This window comes from Ceratotherium simum, chromosome 2 (assembly GCF_057802395.1).
Source record: "Ceratotherium simum simum isolate JZ-2026a chromosome 2, ASM5780239v1, whole genome shotgun sequence".
Lineage (NCBI taxonomy): Eukaryota > Metazoa > Chordata > Mammalia > Perissodactyla > Rhinocerotidae > Ceratotherium > Ceratotherium simum.
This window is the reverse complement of record NC_141901.1, coordinates 11979982-11996215: the sequence shown is the minus strand read 5'-3', so window position 1 is coordinate 11996215 and position 16234 is coordinate 11979982. Positions and strand designations below refer to the sequence as shown.

At 35.6% G+C, this 16234-nt stretch overlaps 1 protein-coding gene across 3 annotated transcripts in view; it reads left to right on the top strand.

The window, feature by feature from the left end:
• Positions 1-16234, top strand: part of COP1 (COP1 E3 ubiquitin ligase) — a 239848-nt gene that overhangs the window by 23624 nt on the left and 199990 nt on the right. For 2 of the 3 annotated variants that reach the window (XM_087438259.1, XM_004425010.3), the window contains exons 2-4: positions 2518-2577; positions 8911-9008; positions 15530-15606. In XM_087438259.1, the coding sequence (XP_087294385.1) occupies positions 2518-2577; positions 8911-9008; positions 15530-15606 (235 nt within the window). The remainder of the gene's footprint in view (positions 1-2517; positions 2578-8910; positions 9009-15529; positions 15607-16234) is intronic. The other variant, XM_087438258.1, reaches the window with a different exon arrangement.

Sequence of the window (16234 nt, the reverse complement as noted above, 5' to 3'; positions counted from 1 at the left end):
TGACAACACCAGATTCCGAGGAGGATGTGGAGCAACAGGAACTCTCATTCTTTGTTGGTGAGAATGAAAAATGGTACAGCCACTTTGGAAGACAGTTTGATGGTTTCTATCAAAATTAAACATACTCTTACCATATCAAATTGCACTCCTTGGTATTTACACAAAGGAGTTGAAAACTTATGTCCACACAAAAACCTGCACGTAGATGTTTGTAGCAGCTTTATTCATACTTGCCAAATCTTGGGAGCAACCAAGATGTGCTTCAGTTAGGTGAATGGGTAAATAAATTGTGGTACATCTAGACAATGGAATATAATTCAGCACTAAAAAGAAATGAGCTGTCAAGCAGTGAAAAGACATGGAGGAACCTTAAATGCATATTACTAAGTGGAAGAAGCCAATATGAAAAGGTTATATACTCTATGATCCCAACTGTATGACATTCTGGAAAAGACAAGAACTATGGAGACCAAAAAAGATCAGTGGTTGTGGATAAAGGGAGAGAGATGAATAGGCAGAGCACAGAGGATTTTTAGGGCAGTGAAAATAATCTGTGATATTATAATGGCAGATATATGTCATTATACTTTTGTCTAAACCCATAGAATGTACAACACGAAGAGTGAACCCTAGGATAAACTACGGACTTTGAGTGATCATGATGTGTCAATGTAGGTTCTTCCTTGGTTAAAAAAAGTGCACCATTCTGGTGAGTGATGTTGATAATGGAGGAAGTTATGCATGTTTGGGGGCAGGGGATATATGGGAAATCTCTGTACCTTCCTCTCGATTTTGTTGTAAACCTAAAACTGCTCTAAGAAAATAAAGTCTTTAAAAAGGGAGGTGGGGGCTTGATAAATGTTGCTCTGCTCTGGGTTTTGAGCCTTAAGATATCTGCCGGAGCACCCAGTGACCAACTGTGCCTATGAAATAAAATCTGTCCATCCCAGATTTGCTCTTCAGCATCCTTCAGCCGCAAACTGGGATCACCGAGCAGCCTGCACAGCTCATCCACGTGCTCTCAGGAGGGACCCCGAGCCCTGCTTCCTTAACTCCATCAAGCAGGAGCAAGATGGACTTGGTGTCAAAAGAAAAGTTACTGAATCCCCACATTTAGGAGACTTTTTGTTCTTCTCAGTGTAGCAAAGGGAAAGGTGACAAAACCCACGCAGTCTAAGCCAACACACTGTATGTGGTGAAACTGAGCTTGTGTGACTTTGAGATTTTATAACTTTTTTATAACCTCACATTGTTTTTTTTTTTTTTTTTGGGTGAGGAAGATTCGCCCTAACATCTGTGCCAGTCTTCCTCTGTTTTGTATATGGGTCACCACCACAGTATGGCTGCCAACAAGCGGTATATAACCTCATATTCTAAGATAGTATTTATGCCCAGGAAATTTTTCTTGAAGGAGTGGGTGAATTTTCATTTACAGTTTAAGTGTCATGTATCACCAGTAAGGATTCAATTTGTATGCCAGTAACAGAAAACTTGGTAAGTACTGGCTTAAGCAAGTGAGGATTTACTTTTCTCATGTAATGTGAAGTCCAAGATAGGCAGTCCATGGCTGATGCAGCCGCTCAAGGATGTCATCAAGGAACCAGTGTCCTGTTTTCCTAGCGTATGGTTTTTGTTTTCATGGTCACAAGATGGCTGTTATACCTCTGGAGACTTCATCAGAGTTTTTGGAAGGAAAAAGAGGGAAGGATAAAAGGAAATCTCTTTTTACAAAGCTTTGCCTTTTCCTGGTAGAGAGTGCCCTTTTCGTTGTCCAGAACTCTGTCATAGTTGGTATGACTTGGTATTTAACTTACAGTATCTGGAAGTAGAGTAGTGGTTAAGAACATGGACCTGAGTTTGAAAATTGGCTGTGTTACTTCCTAGCTGTGTGACTTTAACATCTCTGTGCTTCAATTTCCTCAACTATAGAATGGGTCTAGTAATCGGTACTACCAACACTGTGTTGTTGAAGAGGTTGAGTGAGTTAATATATGTCATTGTTTTAATGGATATAGTTTGTGCTATTTTAAGTATTAGCTGTTATTACCATCTTCATTACCTAAAAGAGTTATTGAAATTGGAATTGAAAGTTTATCACACGGGAATTAATTTTCTTTGAGATAGGAAATAAAAGAGATCATTTAGATTAGCAGATCTGGGTAGGTGCTTTTGAGTACAGGGATGGTTGAAGAAGATGGTAGAACTTTCTTAGGGTCTCTCCAGATTGCCTTGCACTATTAAAAATTATGGGTGTGTTAAAGTATTGGGGCCATTTTAATTTACCCATTTAGTTCATCTTAGAGCTTGATGGCCCTTAGGGCTATCTTGAACAGATTGTTGTTTTACCAGCAATCCTTTAAAGTTCATTCAATTCAATATAAATTTCATCTCTTATTGATAGACTGTTTGAAGACTTAGCTATATATTGAAATATAATTTCGTTGGTATTGTTACTGGCCTTTTCCAATTTGTAATCTCTCAAAAAAAAGTATCAATTTTTTTCTATTTTCTTTTTAGCCCTATCTGCTTTGATATGATTGAGGAAGCATACATGACGAAATGTGGCCACAGCTTTTGGTAAGATGATTTTATTTAGTGAAATTGTCTTTTGGCGATTTTTAACTTGTGTGTAAATGTAGCTAGTAGGAAGTTATGTTTTTTAAACTAATTTTGGTCATCTTGTAATCATATTATTTCTTTGACTGATATGTCTTTACAGGTTCGACAGCTCAAGGCAGTAAGCATATAGTCGGTGCTTATTTCTGTGAAATACTTAGATTTACCATAGGCCTTACAGATGGATTTTAAAATTTCCTGGTTTGTTAATTGTTAAAGAGCTTTGACTGCTATTTTAGAAAATTGGGGGGTGGGGGCTGGGTAATCAGGACCAAGCATGAAGCACCTGTGAAGCACCATTAACTCACTTTTGGGGATAGGTGTGAGGCCCAGTAAAGCAGGCTAGAAAGTCATTGGAAAAGGATATAGAGGATTCAAAAGTGCTGTGTTCTCTTCTTCAACACTTTGCTCGGTGTTATCTTTAGGTTATATGTCATGTTAATCTGTGTATTTTAAAAAGTTTTTAGTTGTGGTAAAATACACATAGCGTAAAGTTAACCATCTTAACCATTTTTAATTTGGGTAATGTTAAGTATGTTCACATTGTTGTGCAGTCAATCTCCAGAACTTTTTCATTTTACAAACCTGAAAGTCTTATATCCGTTAAACGACAGCTCCGTATTTCCTCCACGCCGAAGTCAGCCATCGTTCTACTTGCTGTTTCTGTGAATTTGACTGTTCTAGATAACCTCATATAAGTGGGATCAAACAGTATTTGTCTTTTTGTGACTGGCTTATTTCACTTAGCATAATGTCCTCCCGATTCATCCACATTGTAGCATGTGTCAAAATTTCCTTCCTTTTTAAGGCTGAATAATATTCCATTGCATGTATATATTTTATCCGTTCATCTGTTGATAGACACTTGTGTTGCTTTTACCTCTTAACTGTTGTTAATAATGCTGCTTTGAACATTGGTGTGTAAATATCTGCTTGAGACCCTGCTTTCAGTTCGTTTGGCTATATACCCGGAAGTGGAATTGCTGGATCAAATGGTAATTCTATGTTTAATTTTTTGAGGAGTTGAGAAATCGCCATGCTGTTTTCCACAGTGGCTATACCATTTTACATTCCCACCAACAGTGCACAAGAGTTCCAATTTTTCCACACCCTCGCCAACACTTATTTTCTGTTTTATTTTTAATGGTAGCCACTCTAATGGGTATGTAATCTGTGTACATTTAATTCCTTTTGTTTGTTCATTTATTTATTTTTTGATTGGGGATAGTATATTCTACTTGCAGTCAGTCATCTCCGTAAATTATTTACACTGTTGGTGTATTATTTTAGCCTTAGTATTTCTGTTGTGTTCTAATAGTCCTTATATTCTAATTCATGTTGAAGTAAGACCCATAATTTTATACTGAAGTTGAATAGTTGAAAATGATATCTGGTAGGTTGATATCCATTAGTTAGGAAGAGTACTGGGTGTTATCACCAGTCTGTAAATCCTTTAGTTTGATCTGGAGTGTGATGCTTCATTGATAGGTGTACCCAATCTGCCAGTCATTTGAAAAGAAGTTTAGAATAAAAATAGCTTTCTTAGCTTGCATTGTTTATGTTCTTGATTAAAATAAAAGTTATTAAAGTCATAAGAGCAATGTATATACTCTTGGCCTCAAAAACGACTTTTCTTGTACAGAAAGATGTAGTGTGAAATGTAAATGTCTTCCTTCCCCTAGCCCTTCTTGTCCACCTCCTCAAAGGTTATGACTGGTAAGGAATGATAGGGTAACCTATCCTTCCTACTCCTTCATCTCCTTTTCTTTCACAGATTTGAAGGTGTTGGAATGTGAAACATAAAGTGAGGTTTTAATTTTTCCTCACTGCCTCCAATTTATATATTCTAACTTCTCTATTCACTGTGGCATTTAAAAGGTGCTGAAGAATCTGCTGAATCAGTTGAATAATCTTGCCTCACTATATTATGAAGTGTCATAAATTACTGATTGACTTTATAACTAGACAGGCCTGGCCTTTTCAATGAGTCCTATAATCTTAATGGTATGTCTTTAGGTCATTGTTGGAAAGCTCCATTGATTTCTTAAATACTTTTTTTTTTCTTCAAATAAAAATAGTTTAAGCTTAGATCCTTGTTACAATTCAAGTTATTCTGTTACACCCTGATGTGAATGTGTTTTAAAATCCATACCAGAGAGCAGGTTTTGGTAGGATAGGGACTATAACGTTGGCAGGAGCTAATAAACCTGGAGGCTGGCAGTCCCATTGTCAGGCTTGCTAGTTGTTTAAAGCGAAAGCTCATAATTATTTACTCTATCCTACCGTGAGGACTGTGGAATTTCAGTCGTTAACAAAATAGCCTATTGAATCAACTCTTTACTAACTTGCATCCTGGCTGATAATCTGGAGCCAAGCAATATACCACTTCAAGGCTCTATCCAAATTATTAACACTAAATCAAATTGGATCACATCAACTATTTATCCCTTGTCCCACTTATAAATGGTAAGTCTTTTCTAGTAACAAGTTGGAGACAATATGGCAGGAACTACTTTCACTTTATTTGTTCCCATTTGACAGTGAACCTACTATTAGCTGTAGTCTAACGGAAACTCAATGATGTAATAAAAAATCTAGCTTCTTTATGATATAGAGATAAGGTTTGCTCTTTTCTTTTTGCCCCTTGGCTGCCTCCAGCTTGTCCCCTGCATCTTGCTTCTCAGACCTCATGTTTACCAAGCCCTGATTTATTATCTTGCTTTATTACAAATTAATTAGAATTAACAGAGTCCCTCAGCGTTGTTGTCTCCCAGCATATCTGTGATCAGCCTGGGTGTCAGCTTGCCTTTTGGGACTTTTGACTAAATCCATCATCATGCACCTTGCTATTAGTCTTTATACCTGGTTATTATAGATGACCACTGGTACTGATTTATCTTGCTATTCTTACTATAGTCCCTTCTTTTTTGAGAATTTTCTGATTATTTAAGTTTTCTATATATATACTCATCCTTGTTTACACAGACATAAGAAGATATTTATATTTTGTAGGTATACTTAATAGAAGAAACAGAGCAACCATATACATCTATAGAGAAATATTCATTTTTTCTTATCAGATATACACTTAATAGAGGACACAGACACCCATTTATGTCAGCACACTGTGGTACTCAGTAAGTTTTTACAAAGTTGCAGTGTGATTAGCTATTGAAAACTTCTGAGGCAGATGCAAGATATATATCCCTCTTATCTCTTTATGCCCATCTATTTTGATCACTAGTATAAGCGCATATCCTTCTTTTGGAATCCAAAGCATTGTGTCTGGGCAGGTGATGGTCAAATAGGTTAGATGAATGAGAATGAATTAGAGTTAATGTGGTAAGAAATGTTGGGATTTTCTAGCAGCATTTTATATGACCCAGAGGGCAGCAAAAGTATGTTTCTCTTTTGGTTGTATATATTTTTTCATGCATTCAACATTTATTGAGTTCTAACTTTTTAACAGAATATTGTGCTAGACATTGAGGGTACAGAGATGAGTTAAACAAATCCCTGCTTTTAATGAGCAAATAGAAGAGGGGCTGACAGACCCAGATGCACAGGTAAGTACAAAATAAGATAGTTACTGTTTTTCAAACTAGGGCAGGTCCACCTTGGGGTGGTAGTGAGATAGTAGATGCTGTAAGATAAACTTGATGCATCTTGTTGTCACTTTAATTTTACACAGTGGTGTGTAATTTGATGCATTTTAATTTTATAGTATAGATGGATATTATCTAGTGCATTGCAGAAAGTCACTTGAACTTTTGTTCCTGAGGACAGTTCCTTCTGGCTGTGTCCCAGACTTTTTTTTCTTCTGGGTATTGAGGTAGTAAGCCTGCTGACAAAGGATATGATTAGGATGCTGAAGAAAGGAGAGGAGGATGTTCTACTGGATTCTGGGATAATTTCTTATATATTGACCAACTTTTTCTCTGGCTGAACAACTTAGCTTGTTCTTATTTTCATATTATTTGCTCATTTTCTAATTACTGTTTCTTTACAAAAGTCATTTGCTAAAATCCAAAATGTCCTTCTGCTTGTCTGTCAACTTCTGTCTCCCATCTTTAATAACCTTTCCAGGTTCTCTCCTTCATCACTTGCTTTATTTGAACTTGCAGATTTTTTCAATGGTTAAATCTTGTCGTGTGGGAATATTTTCTGGTAATAAGTCATTTCCTTTTTTCCTAAGCAGACTATAAATGTTTCCATGTTGGGGCGCTTTATCTATTGTATTTGTATATCTACTTTATGCTTCTCCCTTGCAATAAAAATGAAAACAAAAATATTTAGTATGTTATTTCCTACATTGAAATTTTCATGTAGGAAATTTCCTGTTAGATATGGAGCCTATCTTGTGGTAATATGGTGGTCCTAGCCTTGTCATAGTTGTAGGAGGTGATGATATGGTTTCTGTAACACTGTGCAAGTCATTTGTTCAGTATATATTTGAGTACCTATTATGTGCCAGGCATTTATTCTCATCTTTAGGCTGCTGTGCTGTGCCAAAGACCACTGCTACATTGGTTCACTGTAATGTCCTCTTTTTTTTTTTTTTGGTGGGGGGTTGAGGAAGATTAGCCCTGAGCTAACATCTGTTGCCAGTCCTCCTCTTTTTGCTGAAGAAGATTGGCCCTGGGCTCACATCCATGCCCATCTTCCTCTACTTTATATGTGGGATGCCTGCCACAGCATGGCTTGATAAGCAGTCTATAGGTCCGTGCTGGGGTCTGAACCTGTGAATCCTGGGCCGCCGAAGTGGAGCACGTGAACTTAACCACTGTGCCACTGGGCCTGCCCTAATAATGTCCTCCTTTTTGCTTATCTTGAATAGTAACAAATGTGAGATGAGAAAGTAGTTGATAACCATAACAGAGAAACTTGATGGATGTAGGTTTTGTTTTGATAAAGTGGAGGGAAGTAGGTAGATATAAAAATCAGCTTTAGTTTATAAAGATAAAGTAAATTTGTTATAATTTGGAGACAGAATGAAAGAGGCGCTGTCTTTTTAGAAATCATCTTTATAAATCACCCTTGTAGTTTCTTAGAAATATTTTTTTTTCTGATTGTTAGGAGCAATACACGTGTACTATAGAAACTTATAGGCGTGTACAAAGAAAAAGTTTCCCATGATTATATGACTCAGAGACATATACTGTTAACATTATGGTAAATGTCTTTTTTGGTTTATTTTAAATGTACACATACGTGACTTTTTAAAGCAGAAATGGTATTATACTGTATCCACTGTGTTAGAGATTGTCATTTTTATTCAGTAATATTGTAATGTAGTGATTTTTTTCGTAATGCCAATTTGATATTTCTCTGTTTTAGTTGAACAATGTTTTAAAAATTTTTTATTATAATACATAATTGTAAAAAATCAGAGATTACAGAAATATATAATGTAAGAAAGGAAAAATTTCTTGTAATCATATTTATCCAGCTATAGCTATTAATAGTTACTAGATTATTTTTCATGGCATATTACAATATGATTTTTATTGGCTGTATACATTGCATTGGATTGATGTTTATTTAGTCAATTTCCTAGTGTTTTGGTTGCTTCTCATTTATTTTGTTATTTACAGATAACCTTGAATTGAACACCTCTCTACATATATATCTCTGCTTATTTCCTTAGGATAAATTCCCAGAAGTGACTACATAAAAGGGGATGCACAGTCTTAAGTTTTTATGTACCACTTGCCTTCTAGAAAAGTTGTGGCAGTTACATTTCCTGTAGCAGCACATGAGATTGTTCATATTCACTTGTACTCCTTGACTTGGAGAGTATTTTCTTTATTTTTCCATTCTGATTGGTAAAAACTAGTATATAATTTTAAATCAGTTTTTCCTCTTAGTGAAAGTGATGATTTTCTCATGCTTTATTGACTAATTTTTGTCTTGTTGATTTTTCTCTTATTTTCTTTTTTTATTTGAGTGAACTCTTTGTATTAAGGATATCAGCACTCCAAGAACATGAATAGTCTGTTTGCTTAACTAAATCATAGGCGTTTGCTTTTCTTGGTGGTATTATGTACTATTTAAATTGCATAAACTTAGTACATTTTTAAAAATTTTATGTTGAGTAGACTTGCTATTCTAGTTTAAAATGCCGTATGTATCTTCTTTATGATGTAAAAATATTAAGCTGAAATAAATTTGATAACTGTTAGATTACTTATGTTGAAAATGAGAAATAGAAGACTGATAGGTGTTATTTTTTGACCAGCTTATTGATTTATCACGGATTTAATCAAACCTATTTTATCTTTTCTCTGCTAATAGCTACAAGTGTATTCATCAGAGTTTGGAGGATAATAATAGATGTCCCAAGTGTAACTATGTTGTGGATAATATTGACCATCTGTATCCTAATTTCTTGGGTGAGTCTTTGGAATGATTTTTTATTTTTTTTGAATATTCTGTCCCCAAAAGTGTGTGCTATCACTAATTTTTTCAGAAAACACAGGTTAGAGGTAAGCAGATCTCTTTCTCCTCCTCACCAGGGTGCTTTCCTTAATCTTCCCTGGGTTGTGACATAGATCCCATACCTTATGTTGTTAGTATCATATCATTATTTTTAAGGTGCATAAAAAAAAGTTGACTGACACAACTCATAGATTCTTACGTAGATGGCTGGATAGAATGTGAGGTTGAAGGAGAATGCCAGAGGTCCAGAATACCTGTCTCTTTATACAGTGTTGTACATTCCTGCTGTTTCTGCTTCTGGGCAGAAGTGAGAAACAACGGAGGAAAGGGTTAATGGGGAAGGAGAAGGGGGACAAAAATCTTGGGTATGAGGATTCTTGGATAGGGGAGGAGAGTCTGTGACCTGGGGATACTATCGAAACAGGAACTAAGGAAGGAAGACATGGATATAGAACTACTGAGAGAGGAATGGTAACTGGAGAAGAGAGACACAAATAGGGAAATTTTAAGGTAAATGGTAAATGGTTGGAAAGAATATGTAGTCAGAGACCAATTGTGAATATCTAAAATTCTACCTGTTAAAAAGCCTCAGATATGGTGGGAAATCTTTAGTCTGATTTTTCAGGAATGAAGATTAATTTTCCAAAGATTAATTTTCAGATATGGGTAGGTATGAAGTAGGGCACTGTTGGGTATGTATATCAAAAAAGTTAATTCTTCCTTCCGAAGAGTAACATACTCAGAGTTAGGGTGTGATGTCTAATTGTATATTAGATTCTGACCTGCCAGTGCTTTGGTTGCAGTTTGATTTTGCTTAGCTTTAGCTCATATGGTGGTTTATAATAAATCCTGAATTGGAACCTTTTGAGCTTTCCTTTTTACCTCTGCTCTAAAATTACATTGGCTGCAATCCTTTTTTTCTCTTTCACTCTTCACTACAATCCAGTATCTTTTCATGAAGGGAAATTACTGGATGATTACAAGGCAGAAAGGGACCCTGAAGGAAACATTTTGAAGATTTTCTGTTGGAATACTAAATTCTTCTAGGTAGATAAAATCTTACAGCAAACTTGGAGAAGGAACTTAGGAAAAGAAGAAATACTGAGTGATATAATAGTCTGCAGAACTGGACTTCATGGGCTAAGTTAGGTAAAAGGGAAACCAAAGTCCTGCAAAGAAGAATCCTTTGTCAGTAATTGTCTGTGAACTTGCAAACATGGATTGATTGATGCTGCTTTATGGCCTCTGGAATCACTTTTCTATCAGTTGTTGTAACGTTGGGAAACTGCTTCTTCTTTTGGAATAAATACAGAAAGAAATCTAATGTTCTGAAGATTTTGGTATTTCAAAATTTTCAGGCAATATTCCTTAATGAGTCCATAAGTTAGAAATTCCATTATATGAATTTCTAAATAGTGAGAGAGAGAGCACTATATACTAGTATGGAAGGAATGTAAGAATGTAGTACTGTTTAAGTTGGAAAGTGATTTCATATATTGTATATTCTCAAATATATGTATGCAGTGAATAGTGAAATCACAATTTACTGATTTTGTAAGCTAGAAGTTATCTTGGCGATGATCTTGTCTTTAACCTTCTCTTTTCATGGATAAAAAATTTAGGTTTTGGGTAATTGGAATGTAAGTATTTTATGCTAATATTTGAAGTCTTTTAATTATAGTGCAGCTTCCAATGTGATAATATATGTCAGCCATGGAAATAACATTTCCTCCTGATGTATCTGTTTTCTGTTTTTCTGCCCGTCACACCTTCCAGTCTTTGCCTTTGTACAGTGATGGTCAAATCCTTAGGTTCCTACACTAGGAAGATAGAGATTATGTCTCCAGTGCACTCAGGATGCCACTGAGATCTCTTGCCGAAAGTGGAGCACCACTTGTTTTTTCCTATGCTGAAAAAAACTCTTCAAAGTTGTTTCCATTGCTTCGGCTTGAGATCACATGATTTGTATAGTGCCTGCAGTTCTTGGTTGGGTTAAGAAGACCTTGAGCCTTTTAATGTAATTTCTGATTTCCTCTTGAGCATGGTAAAGTGAGTATATGCTATATGATTCTGAAGTATTCTAGGTAGACTTGCACCTTTTTTATTGATAGGTTAGGACTCTTCACTTTTAATGCTGTACATTTATCTGAGTCATGGATAGAGGACTGGGCTACACATTTTCTATAGCAGTGGTCTTCAAACCTTTTTGCTTGGGTGACCCATATAAAAATTCTGAAAAATGATGTACTTCCTCACACATTGATGCCACATTTTAAATTAGCATCCAGAATTTTTCCTTGTAAGTTTAAGTGGTTGTAAAGGATGTAATTTTAGGAGTATTGTAAATATGGTTATTTAAAAATAAAACTTTTGGGCTGGCCCCGTGTCTTAGCGGTTAAGTGTATGTGCTCCGCTACTGGCAGCCCAGGTTCGGATCCCGGGCACACACCGACGCACCGCTTCTTGAGGCCGTGTCCCACATACAGCAACTAGATGGATGTGCAACTATGAGATACAACTATCTACTGGGGCTTTGGGGAAAAAAAAAGGAGGAGGATTGGCAATAGATGTTAGCTCAGAGCCAGTCTTCCTCAGCAAAAAGAGGAGGTTTAGCATGGATGTAAGCTCAGGGCTGATCTTCCTCAAAAAAAATAAAATAAAATAAAATAAAAATAAAACTTTTATCTCTTTAAAATGAATTCATTGGAATCTAAATATCATAGTGATTTGATACTTATTGATTTGAAAATGGACATTTTTCATTAACAATGAGAAATTTCATTCATCCCTTTTCTCTTTGAACTTCTAAATAAATTACGTCACCCACATAATTTTATCCTTATATGATTTATTTACATGCTTCAAATTCTTTTTGATCTATCTGTAATACTTTTCTGTAACAGAAATGTTTGTAATGACAGACTTAGAAGTTTCTTTTGAGTGTAATTTTCTATTAAGTATTTAAAAATTGTTAAATATTTTTTCCGGGTTCTTGCAATTATTGGTAGTATGCAATTGATCAAACAAATATTTATAAACTTTATAAAGTATTAGACATAAAAATTTAGAAAATGTGCTGCTTAATATTGGATGATGCCCTTCTCAATTAGTTCCATTGCCATTGATTGTTATTACTAGGATAAGGATTCAGTTTCATTTGTCTTCTTTTTATTTATTTATTTACTTAGGATCATTACAGATTTTTAAATTGAGATATAGTTGACTTATAACCTTGTGTAAGTTTGATTTTATCTTTTTCTTTTTAAAAAGTGTAAGTCTTGAGAAACTTTGCTTACATAAATAAGTTGATTGGGATTTAAGGAATTTTGCAACTGAGTCACTCAGTTCTTCGACCTCCTTCTGAATTATGTGCTAAAAAAAAAAGCACTTACTGATTTGTTGTAAAAAAAAAAAAAAAATTAATGCCCTATTAGTTAACAAGTCAAATATTTTCTTCAGTTTTAATGAAAGCAAAGAGTTGGAAGCCATGCACTCAAAAAGGATTTGGTTTTACAGTCATTAGAGTTATACACTGTTTTGTCAAGACAGATATTTTGAGTTTTCCTTTTCTGCCCAAGAACTACACTACATTCCCTTCTTCTTCTGACTTCCCTTTCCTCATCTCTTCCTCTACCTTCTATGGCATTCTTTTTCATTCCACCCTCCCCCACCAGTGGCACACACTCACTCTTCTCCTTCCCATTCTCCTTAGTCTTGAGAGCTGTCTTTCTCTTGCTCCTGATCCTGGAAGGCTCATGTAGGGTGAGGGGGTGTGCCCCCCGCCCCTGCCTTCTGCAGTTGCTCTCCTCCACTCCTGCCAAGCCTTGCTCTATGGCTCTCCCTGTCCCTTTATGTTGTGGGTTTCTCTAGCTGCCTCTGTTTCTCTCTAGCAGTCTCTTTTCTAGCTTTCTTTGTCTATTTATAAAATTTGTAAATTGAATTTTCTTATCTTCCTAGTGAATGACGCTCTTACTCTTTAATGTAAAGGACAACATGCATGCAGAGTTTAAAATCTCTGTTTAAAAAAAAGTAGCTAATGCACATAACATCCTTACTACCCCCAGGCACTGTTGTGTTTGATGTATGTTAACTCGTTTAATTTTCAGCCCTATGAAATAGGTGCTCTTGTTGTCATCCTCATTCCTCAGGTGAGGATACTAAGGCACAGAGAAGTTGAGTAATTTGCGTAACGTTATATAGCCAGTAAGTGACGGAATTGGGATTAGGTCCTAAGTAGTCTAGCTCAAGATCATGTGCTTTTACTCTACTGTCCTGCCTCTGAAAAGACAGTTACTAGAATGGAATCTTTAGTGGTAGAAATGCATTGGTTTGTTCTTAGCACTATGGCTGTTATCAGGATCTAGAGAAGTATAATTATGGATATGGAATGTCTTTCAGGTTCAGTGGTATATGAGATTTCTCAGTAAAATGCAATGTGGTATACATATATAAGATATTACAATTATTTGTCACAATTTTTCTGTAGGTGGTTAATTCTGTAATTGAAACATTAGACTCTTATTCACATACTCCTCTTTATTCCCTCTACATTATTTCAAGCTCTTTTCCTTTATCTTCCGGATTATAATAACTTTGCTTGTGAGATACTTACCAGGCTTTTCAGAATCAGGCTCCATTTCCAGCCTTAGTTCTTAGCCCCTGTTAATCATTAACAAAATCACTGACCTTGTATTTCAGCCATATTGATTTTAAATCATCTTATCTCTTGCTGTTTCATGCCTTTACCCCCCAACCTCCACACACACCCTTATCTGAATTCTTTTCCACTTCTCTTTCTGTTTAGTGAATCTGTGTGCCTGTTATGGCAATTCTAATGTCACCTTCTATGTGAAGCCTGCTCCTTAACATTTTGATTGCTCTTTGTCTTATCTTTTTTGTAAATCTATTTCAATGATATTATCGTCACATCATATTATTACTACATCATATATATTTGTCTTCCTGCTCCGAGTTGCTTGAGTCTTTCTTAGACTGAGTCTTATCTTTGAAGCTTGGATCCCTAGTGTGGGCTTGGTACGTCTCTGGTTTGTTTGAAAATGTTTATAGTTGGATTGTGATATATAGTGGAAAATATTAAATAGTTGGGTTTGTATCCTAAGTCCGTCTTGTATTATATGTCACCGTAACTTCCTTATGCTCTAATATTCCTTCATCTCTAAAGTGGGGAGAATAATCCATAGGATAATGTCTATAAATTAAAGTGCCTACCTAGCCTACTGCTAGTTTCCCTTTTCTTTATCAGTTGTTTTTTTTTTGGTATCATTTGGCTGTTAAAGACAGAAAAATCCAGTTAAAAATGGCTTCAGTAGGGGCCAGCCCAGTGGCGTAGTGGTTAAGTTTGCATGCTCCGCTTCTGGTGGCCCGGGGTTCACAGGTCCAGATCCCAGGTGTGGACCTACGTGCTATTTATCAAGCCATGATGTGGCAGGCGTCCCACATAAAGTAGAGGAAGATGGGCACAGGTGTTAGCCCAGGGCCAGTCTTCCTCAGCAAAAAAGAGGAGGATTGGCAACAGGTGTAAGCTCAGGGCTACTCTTCCTCACAGAAAAAAAGGGCTTAAACATTAAGGAAAATGTATTGATTCACACAAAAGAATTTCTAGAACTAGTTAATTCAATGGTTCAGTGATAGTATTAAGTTCTTTCCATCTTTCTGGTCCTCCATCCTCAGCATATGCTTTGGTCCTTTGGCTCGCTCCCCTCAAGATTGCAAAATGGCTCTAATCAGTTCCAGATATCATCGCTTAATGAAGGCACGGAAAGAATTTGTTTTCCTCCTGTCCTTCTCTTTCTGAAAGACAGTATACCCTCATTGGTCAAAACTAGGTCACATACTTAACCCCACGTCAATCACTGGCAAGGGTATGAATGACTAGATTGGCTTTGGTTAGTTAAGAATCGTACTGTGGGGCTGCAGAGGGATCTAGCCTCTCTGAAAGTATGTGGCAAAATGACACTTGGAAAAAAAATCATGTTACTATTAAAAATAGAAAAAGAGTAGGATGGTTTTTGGATAGGTAACTGACGGTGTCTGCCATGATATTTATAGAAAAGTCACAAAAAAAAAAAGAACAACAAATAAAAATCTTTAGTGCCTACTTCATAGAATCTACTAGTTACCATGTAAAGCATGGGACAGTCTTACACAGTGAAGAATTGTCTCTCTACAGGTGCCAGTAGTGTCCTCATTGAGACATGTAAGAGAAAGTACAGACTCTGAAGAATTCTCCTCCTGTAGTAATAGTAGTAGTAATAATAGCAGTCCTAGTAGTAATAACTGTGGCAGAATTGTTTCTAATTTGACATAAAATAAAAACCTAGCATTTTCTGCTTAGCATCTTTTAATTTGGGGGCTTTTTAAAGTTAAAGTAGTATCCATCTAAACAGAACAGTTAAATGATACATTTAACCAAAATACGAATTATATGTGCTTGTTGTTTTGTTTCTGTTTTCAGTGAATGAGCTCATTCTCAAACAGAAGCAAAGATTTGAGGAAAAGAGGTTCAAATTGGACCACTCAGTGAGTAGCACCGTATGTTTCAACTCTTATTACTTTTTTAAATAAATTTCAATTTGTTGTTTTTATTGGTTTAATGTTAGATATTAAAGCTTAGTATATTATTCATTTTTTAAAGGAGATTTGTTTACAATTGTTCTATTCAATAAAGAACTTTCTTAACTGCATTGTCTAAAATTTACTCTAGTGATCATCTTTTGAAAGGTCTGGTGGGATCATATTGAGTCAGAGTTGGCTTGTAATACATGACATTTGAAGGATTATATGGCAGGATGAAACTATGGGTGGTAATTTGGAGAAACTATTGCAAGATTCTCAGTTTCTAAGAGGATTAGCCCCAAATTATTGAGGCAAATGAGCTTAAATTAATACCTTAATTTATAATAAATAATAAGTTAATAAATAATAATAAATAATAAATTAATAAATCCAGGCATTTATTTTGTAGGGAATTATACCTTCTGAGATGCTGGCTTAACATTTGTCTTTCATATCTGTTATCTAAATTCATTTAAGGGAGAAATATTGTTTAAATTATAATTACAAGGCAGTGGGGAGCTACTAGCTGGGAAGGAGTAGATTAGAACATTGTAGTATATTTTTGATATCTATGTAATAAACATATTGGAAAATAGCAGTTAAA